The sequence below is a fragment of the Toxotes jaculatrix genome, chromosome 19 (genome assembly GCF_017976425.1).
Source record: "Toxotes jaculatrix isolate fToxJac2 chromosome 19, fToxJac2.pri, whole genome shotgun sequence".
Classification (NCBI taxonomy): Eukaryota; Metazoa; Chordata; class Actinopteri; family Toxotidae; genus Toxotes; species Toxotes jaculatrix.
Window position 1 is genome coordinate 1,727,598 of NC_054412.1, and position 25,634 is coordinate 1,753,231.

General features: G+C 42.9%; 3 protein-coding genes and 4 non-coding genes across 10 annotated transcripts in view; 2 read left to right on the forward strand and 5 right to left on the reverse strand.

Annotated features, from left to right (window-relative positions):
• Window positions 1-16,811, forward strand: part of cnksr3 (cnksr family member 3) — a 31,547-nt gene extending 14,736 nt beyond the window's left edge. The window contains exons 5-21 of the mRNA XM_041064946.1: window positions 1,024-1,065; window positions 1,931-2,050; window positions 2,388-2,447; window positions 2,622-2,690; window positions 3,102-3,251; window positions 4,309-4,442; window positions 4,717-4,898; window positions 5,485-5,571; window positions 6,414-6,717; window positions 12,478-12,649; window positions 13,609-13,682; window positions 14,197-14,268; window positions 15,221-15,276; window positions 15,721-15,812; window positions 15,887-16,115; window positions 16,195-16,367; window positions 16,484-16,811. Coding sequence (XP_040920880.1) covers window positions 1,024-1,065; window positions 1,931-2,050; window positions 2,388-2,447; window positions 2,622-2,690; window positions 3,102-3,251; window positions 4,309-4,442; window positions 4,717-4,898; window positions 5,485-5,571; window positions 6,414-6,717; window positions 12,478-12,649; window positions 13,609-13,682; window positions 14,197-14,268; window positions 15,221-15,276; window positions 15,721-15,812; window positions 15,887-16,115; window positions 16,195-16,367; window positions 16,484-16,651 — 2,184 coding nt within the window. The 3' untranslated portion in view covers window positions 16,652-16,811. The remainder of the gene's footprint in view (window positions 1-1,023; window positions 1,066-1,930; window positions 2,051-2,387; window positions 2,448-2,621; window positions 2,691-3,101; window positions 3,252-4,308; window positions 4,443-4,716; window positions 4,899-5,484; window positions 5,572-6,413; window positions 6,718-12,477; window positions 12,650-13,608; window positions 13,683-14,196; window positions 14,269-15,220; window positions 15,277-15,720; window positions 15,813-15,886; window positions 16,116-16,194; window positions 16,368-16,483) is intronic.
• A 475-nt stretch (window positions 16,812-17,286) lies between these two features.
• Window positions 17,287-21,335, reverse strand: rps7 (ribosomal protein S7). Its single transcript, XM_041065045.1, has 7 exons — window positions 21,288-21,335; window positions 20,510-20,595; window positions 20,023-20,094; window positions 19,332-19,475; window positions 18,614-18,678; window positions 17,995-18,145; window positions 17,287-17,396 (listed from the first exon to the last, which is right to left on the reverse strand). Exons 2-7 carry the CDS (start codon window positions 20,582-20,584, stop codon window positions 17,319-17,321), a joined length of 585 nt encoding a protein of 194 aa, XP_040920979.1. The 5' UTR covers window positions 20,585-20,595; window positions 21,288-21,335; the 3' UTR covers window positions 17,287-17,318.
• Window positions 17,661-17,879, reverse strand: LOC121200142. The gene has a single exon (XR_005896510.1). It is a non-coding gene; the product is annotated as a small nucleolar RNA SNORA73 family (small nucleolar RNA).
• Window positions 18,223-18,441, reverse strand: LOC121200132. Its single transcript, XR_005896500.1, has one exon. It is a non-coding gene; the product is annotated as a small nucleolar RNA SNORA73 family (small nucleolar RNA).
• LOC121200131 lies at window positions 18,820-19,038 on the reverse strand. The gene has a single exon (XR_005896499.1). It is a non-coding gene; the product is annotated as a small nucleolar RNA SNORA73 family (small nucleolar RNA).
• Window positions 19,635-19,853, reverse strand: LOC121200143. The gene has a single exon (XR_005896511.1). It is a non-coding gene; the product is annotated as a small nucleolar RNA SNORA73 family (small nucleolar RNA).
• A 348-nt stretch (window positions 21,336-21,683) lies between the features above and the next one.
• On the forward strand, window positions 21,684-24,986 carry rnaseh1 (ribonuclease H1). 4 transcript variants are annotated; one of them, XM_041065043.1, is made up of 9 exons: window positions 21,684-21,949; window positions 22,063-22,164; window positions 22,609-22,733; window positions 22,832-23,008; window positions 23,273-23,372; window positions 23,511-23,565; window positions 23,928-24,012; window positions 24,200-24,324; window positions 24,671-24,986. In XM_041065043.1, exons 2-9 carry the CDS (start codon window positions 22,100-22,102, stop codon window positions 24,806-24,808), a joined length of 870 nt encoding a protein of 289 aa, XP_040920977.1. In that variant the 5' UTR covers window positions 21,684-21,949; window positions 22,063-22,099; the 3' UTR covers window positions 24,809-24,986. The 4 variants fall into 4 exon arrangements, with proteins under 4 accessions (XP_040920977.1, XP_040920975.1, XP_040920976.1 ...); XM_041065044.1 differs by having other exon boundaries at window positions 21,694-21,765; XM_041065041.1 differs by having other exon boundaries at window positions 21,684-22,164.
• Window positions 24,987-25,634: the final 648 nt, after the last annotated feature.

The window sequence follows — 25,634 nt, forward strand, 5'->3', positions numbered from 1 at the left end:
TGCAGCTGGATATTTTTTGCAGTGTGTCACCTCCCTACATGTGACTGCAGAGCTTTGTGCTGCGTGGAGGCGTCGCCCCGCCGCGCTGTCATGCAATCATCCTGTCAGCCTGTTTACAGGGAGCTGTTATTTCTCCGACCACAGGAGGAATCCTCTCAGTGTCTCTGGGAGGCGTTTGCGGTCCCTCCCTCTGGTTTCACTCTCCCGTAGGCTGTCATTTCTCAAATATTTGTTTTTTCCACTGATTCTTTTTTTTCTCTCTCGTCCCATCTCTGTTTACAACCATCACAGTTTTTCATACACAGACGTCTGAAAAGGAAAGCTGCCTCATTTGATACGAGGAGCTTAAAATTCTGCCTATTTTAAACTTATTTTAAACAAACATCCAGATTGTGCCTGGAGTTTCTGCATATTGAATGTGATGTGTGTGTATTTGCCATAATATTCTGCTGAGTATGTAGGTTAATATTATTAAACCTGAGTTAAGGAGTTTTCTCTGAGAGTTAAATCCTCTTCTTGGATTTTATTCACCAAGTACAGTTTACTTTTTTGTTTAATCTGAAAAATAATATGTAATCTAATGTGTGAATGCAAACTCCACAATATTTCTGAGGTCATGAGCTTAGTGTCGTCAGTTACAGCTACTGCTCTGGATTTTTGCTGGGTTTTTTGCTGCATTTCCTACAGCCGGACACGTTTGGAAACTTTGGGACTAGAATCTAAAGTAAGGTTCTGTTATTTTGAACAGTGTTTGTGCAGCTCTTGTTTGTAATGAGGAAGCACTGACGAGTCTGTGGGGTCAAAGGGCAACTTTCTTTTCCTCTTTTTCATGGATAATTTGCTGTGGTCAGTCTTCTCGGCTGCCTCTGTTTGTTTCGTCAGAATAAAAGCACCAAACAAGAGAACACATCCTCTGCTTCGGTGCAGTTTCAGGAAGAATTTAAAAATAAAAGCTGACTAGAAATAACTTATTTTTTACAGTGTGACGTCCGTCAGTCAGTCTTTCTGTCTCTTTGATTGCAGGACTGTACAGTTTATGAGATGGAGGAGAAGATTCTGGAAGTGGTGAGTGCTGCTTCTCCTTTTTCCTCTGGGGTGGATGCAGAGAGATGTTAATCTGAATCATGAGAACACACATACACACACAGTCAGTGAAACACACATTTCCTTTTGCCATCCTGTACTGAGTGTCCCATGGTGTTTAGGAGGTTTGTTTATTCAGCTCAGGACCGTCCACTTCTTGTCTGAGATAACACTTCCTGTAGGTTGTCCTGGTTTTCCCAGAATACAAAATCCCTTCAGTTCGGTCACTTTCCCAGTCGACTGTGGTTTTCCAGTGTGGCCTCATGACCTCTGACTCTCCTCTGATGAGACCTCAGGTTTTAGTTTAGTTGCGCAGATCAACATTGTCAGCTGACGACCTTATAGAACTAAAACATTCCATGTGCTCTCTGGTAATTTAACTCACTGTTTAGGACGGGCTTTTAAACTTTGCAAAAATAAATTGTCTGTTACAGACATGATAAAGACATGAGACAGACAAAACTCTGCCTGTTCTCAGCCCAAGATAAGCTTGTAATTTATAAACTGAAGCAATAAAACTTTGACAAAGCAAATCGGCAGAAAAAGAAGGGACAGGACTTATTAACTTTGCAGAGGAGCTTGTTTTCCTGGTTTACTTGTAATTTCCTGCTGTATGTGTTTTGCTGATCACCTCCCTGCTTCCCATGACCTCAGACCCCCTGTTGTGCTCCAGGCTTTGGTGTCTAGTCTGTGTGATGATAGCATAAGACTGTGTTCAGGCCTCAGGCTCCCGGAGGTGCCTCATCTGTTGTGTAACAAAACCAACAAGTGAAGAGTTAAACTGAATAAAACAGGCATTGAGCTTGAGTTTGTTTTTATTTTTCTTGTGTGTGTGTGTGTGTTTCAGTCACGAGCTCTAAATGGCATCTGTGAGAAGACGGTCCAGGTGACCTCTGACCCCTCAAAGAGCGAGATGGCCTGTCTGGAGGAGGTTCACATCACCAACATCAAGCCCGGGGAGGGACTGGTGAGCTCAGATCCTGCCGGTCCAACATTAACACTGACATTAGCATACGATGCAAATGAGACTAAAACTAAACTTTTCATCTAAAGACTAAAATCCAAATCTAAATCAGAACACGCTGCCAGAATGAAGACGGCTCTAACAGGTAGTTTAGTGCTGCACCATGAACCACAATCAGCGCTGAGTCGAAAACAGAAACAGATGTCGGTCCAAAAAGGAAAACCCTGAAACCACCACTGCAACAAGGAATTACAGAGAAACCACAAGAGACGTATTTATATAGAAAACCCATATATACGTTTTCAAACACTGAGTCCTTCAAATCTGTTTAATCTCCCAGGGAATTTACATCAAATCCACCTACGACGGGCTTCACGTCATCACAGGAACAACAGAGAACGTGAGTGTGTTGCTGCTTCTTCATCACAGCTGCTGCGTTGTCTGGTTAGGAAAAGCTGTTTTTGGACACTTGGAGCTGAAAAGTGAAACAGTAGATGTGTTACTGTGCTGTGTATTGACTTGTATTGACCCTCCAGTATTTGTTGTGTTTGATCAGTCTCTGTCTGCTCTTCAGTCTCCTGCAGATAAAACCCAGAGAATTCACGCTGGAGACGAAGTGGTTCAGGTCAACAAACAGACAGTGGTGAGTCAGAAGTCCAAAGGAAAAGTTTGACATTTTGGTGTGCTTATTTATGTTCATACTGAGATTCAGATGAGAAGTTCGATACCTCTCATATGTCTATTCAACAAATGATAAGCTGGAGCCAGGAGATGGTTAGCTTAGCTTAGCATAAAGACTGGAAACAGAGGGAAACAGCTAGCCTGACCCTGTCCAAGGGTAAAAAAGTCCACTCACCAGAACCAGAAAATTCCTCTAAATGTACAACCTGCTTGAGAGTTTTTAACCGAGCAGGATTTTCAGTGGCTGTTACACTGCAGTTATATTTATCAGTAAAGAAATTTTTTAGGTTTAATAAATCTGAATTCAGGCTAATGCTCTCCAGGGGCTGCCGTGTTCGTTACAGCTCAGTGTTCTGCTCTGTGATTGGTCCAGGTGGGCTGGCAGCTGAAGCACCTGGTGGAGAAGTTGAGGGCGGAGACTGGAAGTGTTGTCCTGGTGGTGAAGAAGAGGCCGTGTGGAGTCTCTGGTGGCTTTGCACCTGCTCCTCTGAAAAACCTGCGCTGGAGGCCGCCGCTCGTACAGGTAGCTGACTCTCTGTAAATAAAGCTGGTTTTCAGTCTGTCATTGTAACTTTTAGTTTCTGAAGCTGTTTCTGTTTGTGAACGATCCAACCAGAAAACACAGCAGCCGCCGAGTCTGCTGCTCCGCTGAGGTGTGTGGGTGAACAATGGATCCTTTCTTCCCTTTTCCTGAAAAAAAAAAAAAAAAATGGATAGGGAACACTCCAAACATCGGGCTGCGTTGATGTCAGCCTTCTTTGGAAGATGACTCATTCTTTACTCCACAATGTGACAATTCTGAATCCACCAAACCGCTTTCAGGGCTTTTGTGTTGACAGAGGTCCAGGATGTGTGTGTTTAGGGAAGATAGGCTCCTTGAATGCCACTCGACAGCTCGGTCGATGAGTTCAGTCTCTAATCTCAGCTCTGAAAACAGGTCTGATGTCAGTCTGTCCTTACGTCATTGTTACTCCCATCATTTAGTTCAAAGGTCATCTGTGTTTACATCTCTCCTGTACTCAGCCTGGTAATCACAACTCAGTGGGCTCAGAAACGTAAACTGCTTTGTCACCGAGCAACTTCCTGAAACTGCTGGACACTGTTGTGCATTTGTTGGGGACTACTTTCAGCAGCGGATTAACACAGAGGCATAAGATATATCAGGCTTTGATACACACAGTGTTGGCTTTGGTCTTTTTATTGGATTTTCGATGATAAGGAAAATGTAGAATATCACCAAACCACCACATGTTAAACTGGAAACTAAAACTGAGCTTTCATCAGCAGAGGGGCTCATGGTTTTTTCTGTGAACTCCTTCAGACGTGTTTTTGTAACACAGACAAAGCAGAACAAGAGCTGAGTGAATTTCCTGTGTTTATGGAAATGAGGAAGGAAAACGAAGAGCTTCGTCTGCTGTTTCTCTTCTCGGGCTCGAACATCTTACTGTTGTTTTATGATAAACATGTCAAAGGAGTCACCTCCTCCTCTGCTGCTGATTGCAGAACCCTGGACCTGTTTTGGTTTTTCAAATAAAAAAAAAACAGCTGCAAACCAATGGTTTGTCTTTTTCTTTATTCAGACCTCTCAGGGAGCTCCAGGTCTCTTCAGATCTCAACAGCCAGAAACCTCAGAGGCTCCTGGGAAGAGAACGGGAAGAAGAGGCATCTTGGAATTGTACATCCCTCCTCCCCCTCCCGTACCGTACGTTCCACTGTGAGTACCAGACTGAGAAACTCTTACAATACAGTTCATCCTCCTGAACACCACGCAACAGTTCTAATGAAACACACAGATTGAGTCAAGCAAAGGTTTCTGGCAGCAGATATTTAAAAAATATATTTTAGGTACAGAGGATCTGCTGCAGTGGTTCAGGAAATCAGAATTAAATTACACATAAATAAACACAAGTAGTGTTTAAACAGATTTCAGATTTGATTTTTAATGACTCCTGTTGATCCTTCCTCTCCTGCTCTGCTCCTCTCTGCAGAGATGGGAACATGAATGTGTCTCCAGGTGTGAAACTCAGGCCAAAGTCTCCAAACTCGTGTCTGGACTCAGACGTGCGGCGGCGCTTCACAGTTGCAGACGACAACAGGACGTCTGTCAGCCCCCCACATGAACTCAACCAGCCAATCCCTGTCCGCCTTCGACAGCGTTCCTCTACACGCAGTGCGTGCACACACCAGCATGTCTATACTTCCCCAGTCTATGAGCCCATAAGCTTAACTTTAACCCAAATCTAATTCTGACTTCAACCCTGAAACCAAGTTTAACCAGGTCAGAAACTCAGAGCGAGCTCCTTGGATTATGTTGAATGAGTGATTCAGTGCAAACTTATTTCAAATTCAAAGTAAATCAGACAAATATCCCAAAGATCCTGTGACCTGACAGGTGACCTCACATGTCTCTGTCCCAGAGACTGAGAAACCCGGGTCTGGTTCAGCTGTTTTGCAGGAGTGATTCTGAAATTTGGGAAATACTTTCCTTCACTGTCTTGTTGAAAGTTTGATGAGAAGATTGATACCGTTCCCATGTCTGTATGATAAATATAACTTTATTAAAGCCTCTGTTGGTCTCTGTGGCGACGGCAGCTGCTGAGAATAGTGTGAGCAGATGAGATGGTTCAAGAGCTGGAAAAATTAAATGTGTGCACACGAAAAGAAGATGAAAAGTTTTATGAAATTCCATCTACGTTTATATTTTCCCGCGTCCTGTGGCAGATTTTAAACGTTTGTTTTATCTGCACTGTTTGCAGCTAAACCTCGACCCGTCTCCATGCCGGTGGAGTCGTTGTCCGGCGTGTCTGACCCGTCCTCCAGGCCCAGAGCTCAGGGAAGGAAAGGTAAGCTCCACCCGTGTGGCTGAACCAGACGCAGCCCAGCGCCTGTAATCTGATCGTTATCTGTAATGGCCGTCTGTCTGCTTCATTAACAGCCGAGGATAAAGCGCGGCAGGCCGAGCTGCGTGCTTTGAATTTTTACCTCGTTGATCATTTACCCACAGAGCTGATGCTGCATCCACAGAGCTGATTTCAGCCTCGGCTCAGCCTGGCTCTTACAGCCCTTCACCTTGAGGAACTAACTCTGTGGATCTGAGTGTGTGTGTGTGTGTGTGTGTGTGTTGGCACTTTGTCCGAGATAACAGGCTGTTAATGGACTTTCATGTCAGAGCGGTTAAATAAAGACACATTAAGAGGTGGACTGTTTTCCACTGACGCTTAACATGAGTCTAATAATAGAATTAACCTGACACACTGGTGTATGAGCCTGTGAGCAGCTGTGACATGTTTTATATTGAATCATTTACATGAGACTTAAAAAAGTCACACTTCACTACACCAACGATGACTCTGCTTCTATTTCTTCTTCTTCTACTTCCTTTTTTCTGTTGGTATTATTATTATTTTTTGTATCATAAATTCTCAGTTTCTTGAACAAAGTCACATGATCTTTAACCAAACTGAGTGACTGAGTTTCTGGAGTAAAGACTTAAGGGGATTTTTAGTTGTGCATTAAAGGATTAAATTATATGTATGGACCTTTGACATGTGACATGTTTATGGACCGCGTGTTGCTCTGTGAACGTCCCACCGGTGCTCATATCACACAGTGAATGAAAGAATGTAAACACAGGGCTCTGTAGAAAACGTGTTGACTCACTGTTCCCGCCTCGTCTCCTGAACAGGGCAGGACATTCTTCACAGATACCTGAGTAACGAGGGGATCAGCACCATCACGGAGGAGGAGCCATGTTTCCCTCTGCCGTACCGTGGACACCCATCTGTTCGCGGCGTCGACCACATCAGAGGCAGCCAGTGCTTCATCAGCTCCGACCTGCACAACAGCGCCACCATCCCATACCAGGAAGCAGCCTCCAAAAAGTCTTCTTCCTCCACCTCTGCTGCTGTTTCTCCTCCTCAGGCGGCGACTAAACAGTCGACTTCGCTGCTCGGCGGCTGGCTGGCTCGTCTCAGGCTGCTCAGCCACTGATGGAGGGAAAACACGCCTTATCCACAGGGTGTCTCCCAGAAAAAGGCTTTTAAATGTACAAACTGTCAGCGCTCTCAGCTGAAGGTCTTCAGCAGCAGCTGCAAACTCTACAACACAGAACTTTAGAAGTGAAATGTTTCGTGGAAAACCAACTTATGGAATGAATCAAAGATCTTTTGGTGGAGGAAGGAAAGACAAAAAAAACTGCAGCGTCACGTCTAATGACCAGGACAGTTTGGTCGGAGCTCTGGAGAGTCAGTTTCATTTTCCATTTAGTCTGAAAAACTGAAATATTTCAGCAGCTGCTGGATGGACTGTCATTAAAATTAGTACAGACTCCTCCTACTGATGTTGATGATCCTCTTTTCCTCTCTCGCCATCATGAGGTTGACATTTTGACTTTTATTGAAATATATTGGCAACTATAGGATGATTAACACATACGCTCATTTTCCCCTCAGGATGAGCTGTTAGAACTTTGATCTCACGACCACCTGGACCAAATATCAGTTTGTCTGATATTATGACCAAATACCTGCAAAACTGATGGCATTTCCATCAGGGCCACCATGTCTGAATACAGCCTCACAGGCTCCTGGGATCACATTTTCTATTTAAAAAAATGGAAGATTGAACCAGTAAGCATTATATGAAGGGGCTTTCTCCAGTTTGTGAACCAGCTGAGGTGACTGGGATCCAGTTCAAAACATGACAGGACAGTTCGGTGGATCTCGACTGCTCGGTTTACCTGGACCATCAACACTGAATCAAACATAGACATAAGACCTTAAAGCCTAAAGTCTGAGTCCACTGCTGCCAACTGTGTCAGTTACTGCATCCGTAACATACAAGCACAGTGTGACAGGCTCAGACTCATAAGGACAAACTGACTCTTTGTTCTTTACAGACACTTAAAAAGTGAATCTAGCTGCTGAAACTTCAACATTTTGTACTAACTTTGAAACTCCAGAGAGATTCTGAACATTTTTCTTTTAAATACAGCTCACAAAGTTATTTAGACAACTCCGCTGCAATTGAATCTTTAACAGCTGCATCAAAGAAATGTGGAAATATTTGTGCCAGTTCTGAATTTGAACCAGTATCTGATATATAAAAACCAGGACCCTGTTAGTAAAAACACTGAGCTTCCATACAGGACGTCAAACAGCCAACACTGAGCTTGTGCATGAAAACAGAAAATATTTACACGTTTTATCACTTTGGATCTTTAACCCCCTCCTAAAAAATTCCTCAGAACTTCTGCTTGTGGTTTCTTTTTATTCTTCAGTTTACATGACAAGAATAATCAACACGCAGAATCATCATCAGTAAAATCAAAACAATCCCGAAACGTCAAAGAATTCAGGCTTTGCTGGCGAGTGTCAGATTCAGTGAGCAAGATGTCAAACTTCAGTGTTTCTCGTTTAAAGATGGTGAAACTTTTCCAAACGTCACTGCACCTTTTATATTTATCTCAGGAGCCGTTAGTGCCTCTCGAATCTGGACTTTTTATCTGGAAAAAAACAAGTCACAGTTTTTATTTTACCACTGCAGACTGAACTTCAGTCGTATATCTCAGAAAGGAATGATTTTCAGAGTATATCAGATTAATAAAGGTAAAAAAAAAAAAAAGAGATATACAAGAGCTCAACACTGTTAATAAATATTTCTGAAGCACCACACAGGCCTGTTACAACAGGAATAATATCGACTTTTGCTATTAAGAGAAATAAATAAATAATAATTTCAACAATTCAGAGAAAAGTGCTTTAACAGTCAAAGATTTAACCTTAAAACAGTTTAAATCTCATACTTCAGTTCATTCTTTTGTTGTTTGACAGAGTTGGCTGCAGATATGTTGATGCAGTTCTGCTGGAAGCTGCTTGAAATTTCAGGTAAAACTAACTGATCTTTTAGTATTTCAGGTGTGGCTCACTGCACTCTGAAATACAACTGTGGTTTCTCTGAAGCGTCTTTGAATAAAACCCTCAGAAGGAGTTCCTCAGGGAAACGTCATGGATCCTCTGGTGTTTTCCATCCGAGAAGCTCCTCAGGTTTCCTCAGAGACCTTTTACTTATGTAAAGTGTTTCTGGTTTGTGTTAGGTGCCTTTATACTAACAAACATTATGCAAGAGCTATGGAGCTTGAAAAGAAAAACCCAGAGTGTAACAGAAACTGTAAATATCACAGAGGCGACCTCGTATTTCCTTTGCTGGATGTGAAACGTGGAAATAAGTGAAAGCATTTCTCTAACTTCCATTTTTGTTGTTTCTGAACACGACATTTCTATTTAAAGTGAGACTATGTAACTTTTGAAAGAAGAAATATAAAATTCTTCATCTTACAAATAAAATTTTAGCTTCATTCATAATTGGTGGAAAACGTAGTCACGTCTTTTACTTAAATAACAAATAGTCCTGTGCACATTAAATATGTCACTTGGGTTAAAGCACAAGTATTTGCATATACTAAAATATATAGTATATAAAACATGCAAGTAGTAACTAGTAACTAAATTTATCAGAGAAATACTGTGAAGCAGAAGTATAAAGTTGCAGGAAATAAAAATACTCTAAGTTGTACTTTGGAACAGTAATTGAGTAAATGTACTTGGTTACTTTCCACCACTGTGATTTATAAGCAATGAAACAGACACTTTTTTCCAAACACTCAGGGTTTTTCCAGCTTCACTTGGTCTGGTGCGACCAGAGGTTCAATGGAAACGAACTTTACATACATGCTGGAGTTAAACTGACGTTTCTGAGTCAGTTTCTGCTTATGATCTCACTCCCCTCGCTCTCAGTTTAATGATGTCTTTAAAGAAAAAGAATCATGGGCAAACGTCAGTGGAATCCAACGTACCATCATCCTGTAATTACCACTTGTGGCCACAGTGGGCGCTGTTCTGCTAAAGTCACATAGTCTCACTTGAAGATGAAAATTCCTCACTTGTTTATTGTTCAGACACTAACTTTTTCAGGATGAGTTTGTCATTTTGCCAAACTACAACTAACGTGATCTGAATCTACTTTGTTTCTAAGTATTTTGTAAGAGTCACTTTGTTTAACTGGATTCATTCTTCGTGTTATTATTCCAGAGCTCTGCAGTATGATGCTTCTGTGATGCCTTGTAACTTGTCAAAAATATAAAAATAAAGTGCAATTTGTTTTGAAATCTTCTAACCTTTAACTTCCCATTCAGCAGAGTCACTATGAGGAGCCATACGCACTGGAAAGAGTGTACTCATCGGCTGGATGATTTAACCTTTAAGGCGATTCAGAACACACTATAAATCTAAACAATTTCATATTTTCAAATTCTGTTAAATTCATTTTAATGAAACCATCCTCATCTATGTAATGTTTAAATTATTTAAGTTTATTGTTCACTAACCCCCATCTGCAGTTGCAGTGGTAATGTATGTGGTAATTGCCCATCTAGTGGAGAATGTCAGTACTACAGTTAGTTTAAAAAAGAAAATCTCACCATCTTTGGTTTTGACTCTGCGTCTGTGGCTGACTCTGTGAAATCTTCTCTGCTCTGAGATAAGAACTGAACCCTTTGGGCGGAAGTCCCTGTGGTGGAGCATGGTGGGTGCAACATGATGCTACGGGGGAACATGGAGGGTGTTCAGAACTAAGGGAAAGATGAATCCAGCCACATGCAGAGAGGTCCTCGAAGAAAACCTGCTCCAGCTTCAGGACTCTGACTGTGGCTCAGCCAAAGGCTAAACCTAAACCCTGAACTCACAGAGTGACAGTAAAACCTGATGCACCTGTCCCTGTTGTTTCCCTGTGCGTTAGTTCACTTTATATTTGAAAATATCTCTGTGAACTTTAATGAAAGAAAAAACTTTTCTATGAAAGAAATTCTTGTTTGAATAAATTTTTGCTGCAGATATGTTTTATTTTCTAGAAAACAAAGGGGAAGTTTCTGAGAACAGATGAGAGCAGGACCATGAAGAACATGTGAAACAGGAAGGATGCCGAAGACTCGATGTGGCGTCTGCCTGCATGTATGTGCGAGTGTGATTTTGACTTTGTGGTCTGTCACTGGGTTGTTATATAAATTCTCACAGGCAGATTAACTGTGTTTCTTCCTCTGCCGAGCGTCAGTCTGCTGAGAACACACTGAACGGGTGGACGTCCACACTGCAGGTAAGACCTCGCTGAGGCTTTTCCAGGGTTTGATTCTCTAAGAGCAAAAATAAAAAGTCAGCTTAATGTATTTTCTACTGAAGAAGTACTTCCTGTAAAAAGTGCTGACAGTAATGTCTGTTTCTGGAATGAAATGCAGATTTTTTTTTTTTTTTTTTGATGTTTCGAGCAGCACATTTTGTGTTGGGTTGCATGTAGAAATCTCAGAGTGAAATATTTATCGTAAAATCTGGACAAATAAAACCAAAGCTGTGTGCACGGTTAGGCAGCACTGCTGAGAGTAATGTTGATGCTGATGAGTAATGATTGTTACAATTATTCAACGTTACTGATGAAAGTTTTTATTGTTGTTCCATATACAACATTAGGTATGAAGGGGAACAGAGTGCGATTCTTAAGTGCCAAGGTTTATACAATAAGACTCAGGACTTCTTGACCGCACTGATTTAAAGGTCAAGCCCTAAAGATCCAGAGGAGCTAAACAGGTCCTGGGGTTTCACAAACTTCAGGAGGACATCATTGCACAAATCTATTTGTGGAGAATCTTCAGTTTGTCAATCTTATTCTTAACAGAGAATTCTAACTGAATGTTTATGTAAATAAAACAAAGTCATGCACACATTTACAAAGGACTGGCAGCTGTCGTTGGACCTGGTGAATGTTATTTTCAGAGGTCATGATGAAGCTTGTGGTGCTACAGTAACTGTCTGTTCACACAGGCGTTTGCTCCTGAATGGACAACACTTTACTGTCGAGGACATTTCAACCTGATTCAGTAAATCATGAGTTTGGAAGTAGCTGAGAGCTAATGAAGGATTTATGGACAGGTGCTGCAGCCTGGTCCAGGTGTCACTGATCAACTGGTGTCTCTGCGTTAAACTAATCTCAGAGCAGAAGTGAGACAGTTGTACCTACAGACTGCAAGCCGAGCATCAGAAAACCCTGAGACGTCCCCAAAGACAGAGACGTGGATTTCAGACTGGGCAGGTTCATTAGCACAGACTTACTCTGGCTTTACGTTCCCAGGACACAGTTGTACCATGTGACATTGTGGCCTTCAGAAACGAGGACAGAGCCTTATTCAAAGCATCGACAAACAACAAAACAGAAAACCAAAGGTAAACCGCTGAGCAGTGGCAGGAAGGCCAGAAAGCGTTCTGTGAAGCCACGTGGACCTTTGAACAGTGGAGATTGTTTGAGGCTGAGCTAACTCAGGGCAGGTTCAGGGTTTTTTTCAAACCCTCAACACAAAAACATTATTCTATAAATATATCAAAAGCAAAGGCAATCAGAAATCTGACACACAATAAAAAACAATCTGATGTTAAGTTAATATTATTGTCAGTCTTATAATTATTCTTTAGTCTCAGTTCTGGATGATAATCACACTCCGTGGTTCAGGCCCACAGTTCCCATGATGCTTTGGAGGCTGTGAACAAGAGTTAAAGTGTCAGTGGAGAGCGTCGACTGTGGACCACAACTTGTTGAACTTGTATTTGACTGTGTTATGTCTCAGAGAACAGAGATGTGAAGTCCCTGCTGCCAGCTGTACGGCCTGAGTCTGTGGTACAGTCTGACCTGAGCTGCTGTCTCCCCTCCAGGTCGTCTGCAGCCATGAGTCGGCGGCGTGTTTCGGTCAAAGATCTGGGTGTGGTGGACTGCCAGGGCTGGCTTCACCGCAGGAAGGAAGGCCGCAGCTTCCTGGGAAGCAAATGGAAGAAATACTGGTTTGTTCTGAAGAAGAACTCTCTGTACTGGTACGCCGACAAGATGGTAAGTCACAGCAAGGCTTTTTGGGTTTGTTTTGGCTTTGTTTTTTTTTGAATGGTGACAATAAACATGATGTTTTAAAGGCTCATAACATGTTCACCCAGAGACCCAAAAACCTGGACAACAGGCGCTCTGTGATTCAATCCAGGAAAAGCTGCGTAGAAAAACACTGGGTGAAGCACGATGACTGTTTGTGAGCCACGGTTCGCCTGACTGCTGATCCTCTGACATTTCAAATTCAGTGAAATGTCTCACTAATGTTTGAATGGATTGGTATGAAATCTGCTTGATTTTTCAACATGACAGTGCCTCGACACCCAAAGCAGCTCCACACAGAAAGGATTTTCCCAGTTTGGTCTGAAAGAACTTAACTGGTCTGCACTGTTTATCACCCAACATCAGTGCTGGACACCACTGCTGCTCTGCCCTTGTATCTGAATAGGATATATATATATATATATATATATATGTGTGTGTGTGTGTGTGTGTGTGTGTGTGTGTGTGTAAATGTTTATTAATGTAAAGTATCTGTCAACAAGTGTAACATCTCCTATGAAAACATATTTTATATCATTCCAACTATGTTTTACTTTACTGACTGTCTGCTTACAACTACGCCACAGTGTTCTGACCCATTTATTAAATGTATGTTTACTCGTGAGGTCAAAGTAAACTGTTACCGTGGTTTCATAAACATGCTGTGTAGCCGTGTGTTTAAAAAAAGCTCCTGCACAGTAAGAAAGAAATGAGGCCACACTTCAAACGAACGCGTAAACATAACACAAACACTCTTTACATCTACAGTCCAACATGGTGAGGACTGTACACAGCAACACATCCTGTGACTGAGACCACCGAGCCTTCACAGATCCCAGAGCCACACATTCAGGTTCGGCAAACGCAGGAACAGATGAGCGAGTATCTGTGGGTCTCAGAGTGTTTGCTCTTTCTCTCCTCTGCAGGCTGAGAAAGCAGAAGGATTCGTCAACTTGTCCGGCTTCACCATCGAACAGGCCAAACAGTGCAGGAAGAAACAGTACGACATGTTTTTTTTTTTTTTTTTGGTTTGTTCTGTCTGTGTTACTGTGAAACATTTTGTGATGGCTGATAAGTGGAAAAAAAAAAAAATTCAAAAACCACTAACAGCTGCCTGTGGTCAAACTGCCGCCTGCACATTCAGTCAGTATGAAGCTGCACCAACACACTGCACACATCCAGCTGTGCAGACGGACATTTTAGTTTTTGTTTTGTTTGAACTTCTCTATTAATTTATAAAAGGCTGCCACTTCCCGAAGAACCCTTACCGCGTCTTTTCCAGTTTTGCTGGTTGGGGCTCAAAATTATTTTAGCGAAAACTGTAAAACATTGAGCACAAATGAAACGTGTCTGAAGCATGACACGTGTCCCACCTGTCCTCTGCCTCTGCCAGGTTTTGAAGAGGCTTTGAAGTGTATGAGCGTGTACAGGGCCCCTCATCAGCAAAGTCAGTCCCCAGCCATTGTGATGATGATGTTACTAACTGCTCCTTTGTGTTGCTCGTGTTGTTGCAGTTCCATTACAGCCACTCATCCAGAGATTGTGACCATTTTTATTGCGGCAGAGAGCTTCACAGAGATTAACAAGTGAGTGTTTTTATTTTATTTTCACATTTGAAGTAAAACTGTTGATGACTTCACAGAGGAGCCTTGGTAATTAGTGCAGTCGTTGTTAGAACATAAACGAGGCTCGACTGGTCATCCTGTGCGGTTCTGCGTTGGCCAATCACATGCTTTCAGCCACACATGCCTGATTTGTGAACTGCTGATTGGCCTTTAAACTCTGTGTTAATGCAGGGCTGATTTTAATCTGACCGCCGACACATCGCTCACTCTCACCAGCTGCCTCTGATGCTGTTTCAGTGTTAATTTAGGAGACGCTTTGCATTCAGCTGCTATAAGAACAAAAGCCAGATGTCAGCAAAAACTGGAAGTACAGTCCTACCGAGTAAACAAGTGCTGCTCAGAGAGTTACCCTGTGAGAGCTCAGGGTCCCTCCTTCCTTTCTCTTACAGAACTGAGTCACATCTAAACACTGATACGAGCTACAGCGTAGGGGTGGGTCAGAGTTCATTAAAAGAACTGAAAATGTGATGTGTGTCCAGGTGGTGGTGCTAGAGGAAACGTCACAGGGTCATTAAAATCAGAGGATTTCATCCTTTTGGAGCAGGAATGTGATCTGTCTGATCTGTCTGTTAGATTTAGATTTGTGTGTGTGTGTGTGTATGAGTTTGGATTTTTGGGAAGTTGGTGGGACAAGAGGAAAAGTCAGAGCATCTCTACAATCATTAGGATTCGTCCTCTGTCAGTGCAGTTAATAACTGTTAAGATCTTTCACTCTTTAACTTTGAGAGACAGAAAGAGGAGGAAGAGGAACTAAATCTATTTTTGTCTGTTTTTCATCAACTTCTTCTTTGTTTTTTTTTTTTGGAGGGGGCTATAACATGAAAACGATGAGTCATTGTCGTACGTCATGTTGAGTGTTGTGTTGCGTTGTGTTGTGTTGCTGTAGCATTAAAGGCAGTGTGCATGTTTGCAGGTGGATCAGTAAACTGTCGGAAGCAGCCGAGCTGTGTGAAGTGGTCGACGCTAAAGGTCAGACGCTCAGTGATAAACCTGGACGATGTAGCTTCAGTGACACACACACACACACACACACACACAAAATACGAGAATGATTCATTAGTTTTATTCATTCACACACTTCTCCCTTCTTCCTCTAATCTTTCTTCCTTTCATTCTGCATCTTTCCTTTCATTTTCCTTCTTTCTCTCTTTCCATTCTCCCTTTCCTTGTCTTCCTGTCCTTCACAATTTCTTCCATTATTTTTCTTTTACCCATCATTATATCATCTTCACTTTCTTCACTCCTGTTTTCTTTCACTTCTTCCTGTCCTTCAATCTTTCTTTCAGTCTTTCTCCTTTATTTTTGTGATCCCTTCTTCCCTCATCCCTCCTCGATAGTGATTCTCTTCCTATGTTTGCATCACATTCATCCATCCATTCACCCTTTCCTTCCTTCCTTCCTTCCTGTGTGCAGAGTGCTACAGTGAGGGCAGTGATCAGGAGGTTGAAGAGTGTGTGTCCACCTGTTCTCAGGACTCTGAACAGGAAACGGCAGAATCAGAAAACGTGAGTCAGTGTGAAAAGTTTGAAAAGTCACGGAGGAGTTTTATCTCTGAGACTCTCCTCTGTGCTTCCCACAGGGAGAGCTCCTTCAGACTCCCTGTAAGCCTCCATCCTCCACCCCTCCCTCTACAGTAACACCTGACGGCACAGGTGGAAGCTGCTCGGAGGGAGGAGCCCTGAACGCAGACAGAGGAGGAGCGGGCTCGGAGAGCGGTGAGCGCCTCCCCAGGCCCGACGGAGCCGGTGGAGCAGCGTCCCTCCCTCTGATCCACGTCGGAGAGAAATCAGAAGAGGAGGCCGTCCATGGTGAACACCTGGAGCCGCACCTGGTCACCAAACCTGCTGCTGCTTTAAGTTATTGAACCTCTCGTGTGTCTGTTTCCAGAGAAGCCGCCTGATGAGATGGAGACTCTCTACAACCACCTGAAGACGGCCAGCTTGTCTCCGATGGGACAGTCCAGCCAGAGGGACTTCAGAGCGTCGTTCATCCGACGATGTAAAAACGACAAGGTCAACGAGAAGCTTCACGTGCTCAGGATCCTCAGGAGCACGTTAAAGGTGAGTACATTTACTCAAGTACTATAAAAACCTGTGTCTGTACCTGTACATGAGTATTTTAGTTTTACATTTTAAACTTTCACTGTCTGATTCGATGCATCTCTCTCGTCCTCCAGGCCAAAGAGCTGGAGCTGACGGCGGTGGAGCAGATCCTTACCGACCCGGCTCTCACTGCGACCGCATACAGACAGTGGAGACTCTCCAACCTCATCCTGCTGCAGGAGATGAGTACGGCAGCAGGGGGCGCTGCACAGCTCACACCTGCTGAGCAGCTGAGCGGCTGACAGGTCCACACCAAGGAGGATAAACGTGATAAACATCGTTTTACACTGGTGGTTTAAAAAAAACATCTGAACACTGAAGCGCCAGAATTCTTCTGGATCTCATTAGATCACCTGAGACCAAGCGAAGGTGCAGAACATGTTGTAGGTAACTTTTTAAATCTTAAAAGATTTAATGAAGTTACACGACGCCTCAGCCACTCCATGTTTGTGATACAACAGGTGTTTGTGTGTGTGTCTCATTGCTGGGAAAAGTCCACACTACAACCTCAAACCAGTGATCTTTTAGATTTAGACACTGGAGAAAGATGCAGGTTTGAATCACCTGACTCTTTAACGAGTGCCGGTCTGTTAATAATATATAATGTCATTTAACTGTGGGAGGGTCTAAACCCAACTGACCAACCAAAACAACTAAACAAAAACCTACCTGGTGTTTGATCTGATTAATATTAATCCTTTGTATTTTCTGTATTTAATATTTCCAGCAGTAAATTGCTTCCTAGCTTAAACGGCCCGTTTGTGTGACTTCTCAACACATCACATTCAGACATTTAAGCGAGCAAACACACTTCGCCGGTGGCCACACCAGCTGTTTGGGATCCTTCACAGGAATCAAAGAGACGTCCAACAACAACGACAGTAAACAAATTTATTTTGTCATCTGCATTTACAGCTGGAATTCTGGGAATTCAAACACGACGTCTTTGCCTGTGAGCTTCTTGTAGACACCAGAGAAGGTCTCCACCTGAAAGATGAGGGGAAACAGACGTTAGCATCAGGCTAATTTCATTTGCAGACATTCATCAGAACAAGCAGGAGTTCAACTGATTGGACTGAGCTCGTTAACAGAACGGGGTCAGGGTTCATCTTTCTACTCATCCTTATTGATAAATGAAGGTCAGCTGGTGGATTCAGCAGCTGAAGTGACTGAAGGACAATTTATCTTTATTTAAACCGCTGCGGCAAAATGTAAGAACATGACCACGACCTGTTAAACCCTGCTGTAAAGTAGTGTGCACTGCATGGTTTAGCTCCCCAGTAACGGCCCCAGAAGGACTCTGGGAAGATGTAGGAATATGCAGGACGCCCGTCCTCACCAGCCAGAGGCCGGGGACAGAGCTTTGTCTCCGACGTTGTGGAACGGGACTGTACGTCTCAGCTCAGAGCTACGCTCCCATACGCCACCAGGACAGAGCCAGGAGAGCAACTCGCTGGATGTCCACGTCGGATCTAACTGTGCCAGCCAGTGACTGCACAGACTCGTTTCTGATTGGCTGACTGGCCTGTCTCTGCCACACACTGGTCCTCATGTTATCTGAAAGTCCAGACCCATCTACACTTACTTTGTGTTCGACGTTGTTCTGCTGCGCCTTGTCCAGATGGACCTTGATGAGCCTGCTGCTGTCCAGTTTGACTCTGATCCTCTTGCCCACGATCTCACTGGGGAACACCAGATCCTCCAAGATGGCGTCGTGGACCGCGGTCAGAGTACGGCTGGAGGACGAGTCAACACAGAAATCACATTAACACTGAGCCCTCATTATGTTTTGTTTAAGTCATGTATAAACAGACTTTGTGCACTGCATGGTTTAGCTCCCCAGTAACGGCCCCAGAAGGACTCTGGGAAGATGTAGGAATATGCAGGACGCCCGTCCTCACCAGCCAGAGGCCGGGGACAGAGCTTTGTCTCCGACATTGTGGAACGGGACTGTACGTCTCAGCTCAGAGCTACGCTCCCATACGCCACCAGGACAGAGCCAGGAAAGCAACTCGCTGGATGTCCACGTCAGACAGAAACTTTGTGACAGAAATAAATATTCAGGAAACTCGAGCGACAGTTTACAGATAAAATGGAACCGTCTGGTTGTTGATAGTCCAGTGGATTAAAGTACTTCATCACACTGAGGCTACAGCTGACTTCTTCATTGCCAGTGTCACACTCGACTGAGAATTTCTACTCACCTCCTGGGACGCTTCTGCTTATTCTTTGTGCGGCTTTTCCTGGTGGGTTTGGGCAGAATTCTCCTCTGAAAATCAACAACATCCTCACATTAATCTCTAATCAGGATTCAGAAACATTTCAAACAGTTCCGGGTATGAAACTAAACTATACAAAAATGACTTACTTTTAAAACTACCATGAACTTAAGTCAAAACCAAACATCAAACAGTGTGCACTGCATGGTTTAGCTCCCCAGTAACGGCCCCAGAAGGACTCTGGGAAGATGTAGGAATATGCAGGACGCCCGTCCTCACCAGCCAGAAGCCGGGGACAGAGCTTTGTCTCCAACGTTGTGGAACGGGACTGTACGTCTCAGCTCAGAGCTACGCTCCCATACGCCACCAGGACAGAGCCAGGAGAGCAACTCGCTGGATGTCCACGTCGGACAGAAAAACAAACAAAAAGTTCAACCTCCCCTCTTCCTTCATGTAAGTGACCCATGTAAAGTGGTTTTTAAACAACCTTTTCCACAAAGCTCATCTTGCAACTTTTTTCAAAAACATCAAATTAAATTAAATCAAGTCTTCAACCAGTCCTTGAAAACGCGTGGACTGTTGGACAGAACTCCATGACCCTGCAGTATTCAGTCAAGGGTGAAGAACTGGCCCAGAGTTCAGAACACAATCAACATCTCCCTCTTAGAACCGGGATGGACATCATCACAGTCCTCCTCCTCACCTGTGCAATGAAGACCACGTGCTTTCCGCTGAACTTCTTCTCCAGCTCCCTCACCAGACGCACCTGAATCTTCTGGAAGGACTTCAGCTGAGGAACGGGAACGAAGATGATGATGGCTTTCCTGCTGCCACCAACCTCGATTTCCTAGAAACAAAAGCAAAAGACTTCATTTAATGGGAAGAAAATACGCTGTGTAATATTCCTGCTTCTTACAAACTAACATCAGGCTTGTTTATCTGCTTAATCTTCTCTGTGAGAAACAAAAGGCGACATACACAATACTTGTCAAATCTTGATGTAAAGTAGTGTGCACTGCATGGTTTAGCTCCCCAGTAACGGCCCCAAAAGGACTCTGGGAAGATGTAGGAATATGCAGGACGCCCATCCTCACCAGCCAGAGGCCGGGGACAGAGCTTTGTCTCCGACGTTGTGGAACGGGACTGTACGTCTCAGCTCATAGCTACGCTCCCATACGCCACCAGGACAGAGCCAGGAGAGCAACTCGCTGGATGTCCACGTCGGACTGGATTTTGTCCAATTGCAACATTTTCAGGTAAATTATACCCTCTCAATTCAGACTTTCACAAATAATAAAAAAAAAAAACTAACAGCAAACACGTAAAGAAGCTTAGCTCTTCATCAACTAATTTATAATGTAGAAAACACACTGTGATGAGTGAAAAGCGCCTACCTTTGCTGCAGTGATGTTCAGCTCTCTCAGCTGAGCCTTCAGGTCAGAGTTCATTTCCAGCTCGAGCAGAGCCTGCAGAGAGACACACACAAAATCAGCCAAGAAAATCTGTATTTTTAAGGTTTAAGAGCAACGACACACATTTACAGGGGCTGCAAAAATCAAACAAATCACTGAGTTTGTATGTACACAGACATCTCACATGTAGTTTCCCTTTTGAATTCAACTTAAACGATCGTCTGACAATCTGAGAACTCGTAACGTGGGCTGATGGTTGACTTTCATTTACATCTCCTTAAACATCCCAGTATAAATTACATATGAGAATGAGCTAATTAGAAAGGCACAAATACATTTATGGAACAGTTACATCTTCTCTCATGCTGTCTTGACGGTCTTATCAATGTGATGCTGGCTCTCACAGCATCACTTTCACCAATTACTTCAGCTTTATAATAAACATACATGACAAACTTGTTCTTCTTACCTGGGAGATCCCAGACTCAAACTCGTCTGGCTTTTCGCCATTGGGCTTCACTATTTTGGCGCTGGTACTGAACATGGCCTTTGTCTCTGCACGGAGAAATAAAGACATGAGGGTTTCACACACATACGCAGCCCAGCCTTTTGAAACACAGCTGACGGACATGAATCCTGGAGGAGCTCCTCACAGACCAGCATGAACCGCGCTAAGCTAAAGACTAACCGGCTCTATGCTAACTGGAAGCTGCGGGATAACCCATATCTTATCTGATATACAGAACGTTTTGGAACAAAAAGTGAGTACTTTAAGACTAGAAGGCACAAATCCGGAGTCAGAAAAAGCCAGAAACTAGACTCTCAGACGGCAAAAACAAGCTGCATCTTAGCTGGAGAAAGAAAACGTTAGCTATCATAGCTTAGCCAGCTGTCAAATTGTTGCCCCGCTAGAAATTAGCTGGGGACTAAAATAAAAAAGTTGGAACTAATTTTATTTTCCATAGAACAACTCCTGAATTGAGCTTAATAATTCCAGTCTACCGCCTTCTCCTGTCTGAACACATGCACGGCCTGCTAACTGCTCCCTATCACCAGATCCCATTCACCGGAGCGACACTACTACGCTCTATTTTGTGCTATAAAACAGCCATCCGCCGCCGTAAACCGCATAATCTAAGGCATCAAGGGCTTAACAAACTTAACGGTATGTAAAATCAACTATTTCAGTGAATTAAAGTAGATTTTGTAACAGAAAAGTCACGCCAGTAAAAAATGGCACGACTAACCTCTGTCAACGACGGCCAAGGAAGAGACCGGATCATCGCGAGAGTTGAATTAATCCATTGCCAGCGAGCAGCGCTAATATCGCGAGAGCTTTTTGCAGTCCACGCTTTGTGTTGCATTCAGTTGAATGGGAAAATAGAAAGAGAAGCCGTCATTCCCTGGTAACCCCGCCTTATAAACAGTGTATAGCGCCAATAGAAATCGCTAAATAGATTGTATTAGTATTGATATCTCGCCCGAAGTTTGCTGACAGTCCTGTAGTTCTTTCCACTAAGCAGAAATTCACGACAACCCCAAACTACAAATCTTTGGTTTATGTGAACATTTTGCCCACTTAGCCCATGATAATTTCTATTTAAACGATAAGACATGAATGCAACATCAGAACATCGCGAGACTCTCCAGAGAACGCCGACGCTTGCTAGCTAGCAAAACATTGCTTTTTTGCTTTTGTCTTTTCGGCGTTGCTGCGCTTTTCAGGTTTTAAACAAATACTTATTTCTGAGCCATAAGGCCACAAGGCCGGTTATACGAATGTTTTGTTTACTATGAAAAATTTTTGAGCGTTTGTGTAACTTTTGTTATTCAGAGGAAGTAGTTAGCTTCGGCTGCTGTTTTTCCCATAGTTCTACGTTTTTTTCCATAGCAAAACACGTACTGACCAGTGAGTTTTAATGACATTGTACTGCGTTTAAGCCAGCATCACAATGTTAGCCACTTCAGTTCCACGGCAATTTATTGGCAGAGAGTGATGTTTAGGCTGACTGGTCTTTTCAGAGGAGTACGAAGGACCGTCTGCAGCGCCGCCGACGACATGGCGAAGGGCAAGTTTTTCTACGCAGTAAAGAAAGGATTCAAACCTGGAGTCTACACTTCGTGGTGAGACTGTTCACATCTTAATGTCAGCACATTTTTCTGTAAGAATGTCAAAGCCACTGATCCCGCAAAACGCATTTGCTTCAGTGCGATGAGTCACACGCCAAATTCAATTCAGATTTCTCGCGTTTAAAAATCTACCTGAGCCTCTTCAAAACAAAACAACACGAAAATTATGATTTAATTGAGTTTTGTAATCAGTACAATCCACACTGTAATTCGGCAAGGAAGAAATCACGTTAGCAACTGCTTATTTTAATTATTACATTCCATTTTCCTTCTCTAAAACGCTCAGTGTGGGCAGTGTCGAGCAACCAGCGGATGACATGAGCATTTTAAGGCCACGCCACATTTATACAACTACTGCAGTACCCATTCATTTGATTCATTCATTTCAGATTACTGGAATTATTAATCATTATTCTTCTGTTTTTCAATATTATTTAGGGATGAATGTAAGAGTCAGGTGGACAAATTTCCATCTGCCTCTTTCAAGAAATTTGCATCAGAGAAAGATGCCTGGGCGTTCGTCAGAGGAGTTAAACCTTCTGTGTCCCCAGAGGTCGCCAAAGGTACGCCCCAGCAGATTAGTAGATATAAGGGACACAAAAGCAATTTTCTGATTTCAAATTGGCCAAAATGACAGTAAATTTGTGTCTGCTATTTTCAGCAGCTCAGAGTGTGGAATCAGCCGTCACTCTTCTTCCTAAAAGAGGCCCAGAGCCTCTGGAGTACATCCCTCTTGGTAAGAAGAGGTGTCATTCAGAGGAGGTGGTGTCCCCACCCAAACGAGTCAAACAGTCAGAAAGCTCATCTTCAGAAAGCACAGACAGATTCACATACATGGGTAAGATGTTCAAACTGTCTGCGGAGATTAGATAAATGTGCTAATCATTTTTGATGTAGAGCTTTTACTTAGTTCTTTTTCCAACTGGAGTTGAAAGGTGGGCATTTTTGAAAAAATGTGGGTAGATAATCTGTGAACTGATTTAGTGACGTGGTACTTAACATATTCTGATGACTGATAAATTTCAAATGGCATCAAATAAAACTTGAAGTCCAGCAGGCTCGACAGTGTCACTTAACTCAGTGCTGTTCTCCCTTCATCCAGGTGACGCTGTAGTTGTTTACACTGACGGCTGCTGCTCTAACAATGGAAAGCACAAAGCCAAAGCTGGCATCGGAGTGTACTGGGGCCATAACCACCCCCTGTGAGAAAACACACACACATTAGACAGGCAGCTTTAGACTGTAACTGAATTGAAGACACCTGTGTTCAAAATCTCCTCAGCAAGAATGAAATGAACAAATCCAAAAAGTTTGTCACAATCATTGCTGCTTTTCTGCAGAAATGTCGCAGAGCGGCTACAGGGAAGACCAACCAACCAGCGGGCAGAGATACAGGTAAACATCTCTCATCACATCTCAGCACAAGCGCTGTAGTTTGAAGAGTCAGACAGATGTAATGCATACATCTGCCAGAACCATAAATGGATAAAGATAAAAAGTTTTCTATTAAATTTTTTTTTTTTTTTTTTTGCTGAAGTCTAAAGAGAAACTCTTCCTCCTTTCTCTGCTCTAAGTTATTATTTTAAACTAGGGTGTCTGCAGCTCTGTAAAGTCTCACCATGTCTCAGATTTAAACAAAAATGTTCTCAAAGGCTTGCAAAGGTCTTAAAATGTGTTATTAGCAAATACTGTAAATGTGTTTGTATGTGTATGTGTGTGTGTGTGTGTGTATATCTCTTTGTTTGTGTATAAACCAGGCAGCCTGCAGAGCGTTGGAACAGGCCAAAGAGAGGAACATTAACAAGTTGGTTCTTTACACCGACAGCATGTTTACAATCAACGGTGAGTCACAAACAACAAATTAAAAGTCTGGATTTTGAAACATGGACTCTGCTGAATCTAATTCTGATCGAAAGTGTTGGTTTTCATTACTGTCGTTTGTCAGGCTCAGATTTTTGAATTTTGCCATATGAGGCTCACCATATCCTTTGTAGTGTTGGGTCTGAAGTTTGTGCACTGTTTGCTGCAGGTGTGACCAAGTGGGTGAAGAACTGGAAGCTGAACGGCTGGAGGCTGAAGTCTGGAGGTCAGGTCATCAACAAAGAAGACTTCATGAAGCTGGACAGACTGAACACAGAGCTGGAGGTGATCTGGGTAAGTATCAGCCTTCTAAACACAATTTAAAAAAAGGAACACAGGTGTGCCTGATGGTGACACCACAGGAAAGATCCCGTGTGTGTGTGTGTGTGTGTGTGTGTGTGTGTGTGTGTGTGTGTGTGTGTGTGTGTGTGTGTGTAAACGCACACATCTTGGAGCAACTTGAACTCTTTTAGAACTGAAAAGTCAAGATTTTTGGGATTTTAAAAATAACGTGTTTTGACAGTAAATTACTGTTAATAAAAAGAATATTTAGTGACATGGTCTCAAAGAAATGTCTTTACAGGCCTGATGCATTATTTCCTCTTTCTCACTCTTCCTCTCCTTCCTCCTCTTCCTCCAGATGCATATTCCAGGTCATGTGGGCTACAGAGGCAACGAGGAGGCTGACAGACTGTCGAGAGAAGGAGCAGCGAAGCCTTTAAAGAAGCAGGATGATGAAAGAGATGATTACGATTATGAGGATCTTCTGCAGGACTGACCGTGTCTGGTTTATCATCCAGACTGCTTTGATCTGGAGGTTTGTTTTTCCTCACAACAGAGCTTGTGACTAAACCGAAACTCGGACGGGGAAGTTTGCGTTGCATCGGTTTTTCTGTTGAATGTTCAGTTTTAATTTATGTTTCTGCTCTGAATAAAGTTCTCAGTTTCATCTGTAACCACCCGATTTTTGTATTGTGATGCAGCATGAAATCAGAGTCAGTCAGTATGAGGTTTCTTCCAAGAATTCTTTTTACTTTATTTTTTTGTTGTTTTTATTTATTTATTTTTTTAAGGAGAGGAGATGAAGACAGAGAAAGGAAGGAGGGTATGGATGAAGAAGAGGAAACAGATGAGGAAAGCGCCTTTGACCGAGGTGAGGAATGAAGGAAATGAGGAGGGGGAAATGAAATTAGAAGAAAAAGAAGGAAGGTAGGAAAAGCTCTATGAGGAACAGTGTGTGGTATGATGGGAAGAACTGTTTGCTTGCTTGTAGTGCAGTCGTTCATCCAGCAGGAGGAGCTCCATGTCATTATTAGTGCCACACACAAGGATTTTGGGTTTATTTAAGAATCAGTTCCAATGCTCATTGTTTCATACATGTCGTTACCTGTGGAGTATTGTTTTCTGAATCCGGGAAAATCCAGTCATAAAATTTAACTGGGAGGTATCTGCTCCCAGTTTGACAAAGTGGCGTATGGAGATGTTCTGTTAACATGTACTTGTTTCCGTGCTCATCATAAATGATTATGTTTAAAGGAAATTTCAGTTGAGTTTGGTAGATTGACCAGTTTAAAGCTGGTCAGAGAGAGAGAGAGTCATCTCAC

Bases quoted from the DNA above. Each gene is read 5' to 3' on its own strand.
- rps7 (XM_041065045.1), bottom strand. From the start codon at position 20,584: ATGTTCAGTACCAGCGCCAAAATAGTGAAGCCCAATGGCGAAAAGCCA. The intron at 20,095-20,509 runs GTAAGAAGAACA...GTCTCTCTGCAG, and splicing joins TTGAGTCTGGGATCTCCCAG to GCTCTGCTCGAGCTGGAAAT. The intron at 17,397-17,994 runs GTAAGTGTAGAT...CTCATCTTTCAG, and splicing joins AGAACAACGTCGAACACAAA to GTGGAGACCTTCTCTGGTGT.
- rnaseh1 (XM_041065041.1), top strand. From the start codon at position 22,037: ATGTTTAGGCTGACTGGTCTTTTCAGAGGAGTACGAAGGACCGTCTGC. The intron at 22,734-22,831 runs GTACGCCCCAGC...TGCTATTTTCAG, and splicing joins GTCCCCAGAGGTCGCCAAAG to CAGCTCAGAGTGTGGAATCA. The intron at 24,325-24,670 runs GTAAGTATCAGC...CTCTTCCTCCAG, and splicing joins CAGAGCTGGAGGTGATCTGG to ATGCATATTCCAGGTCATGT.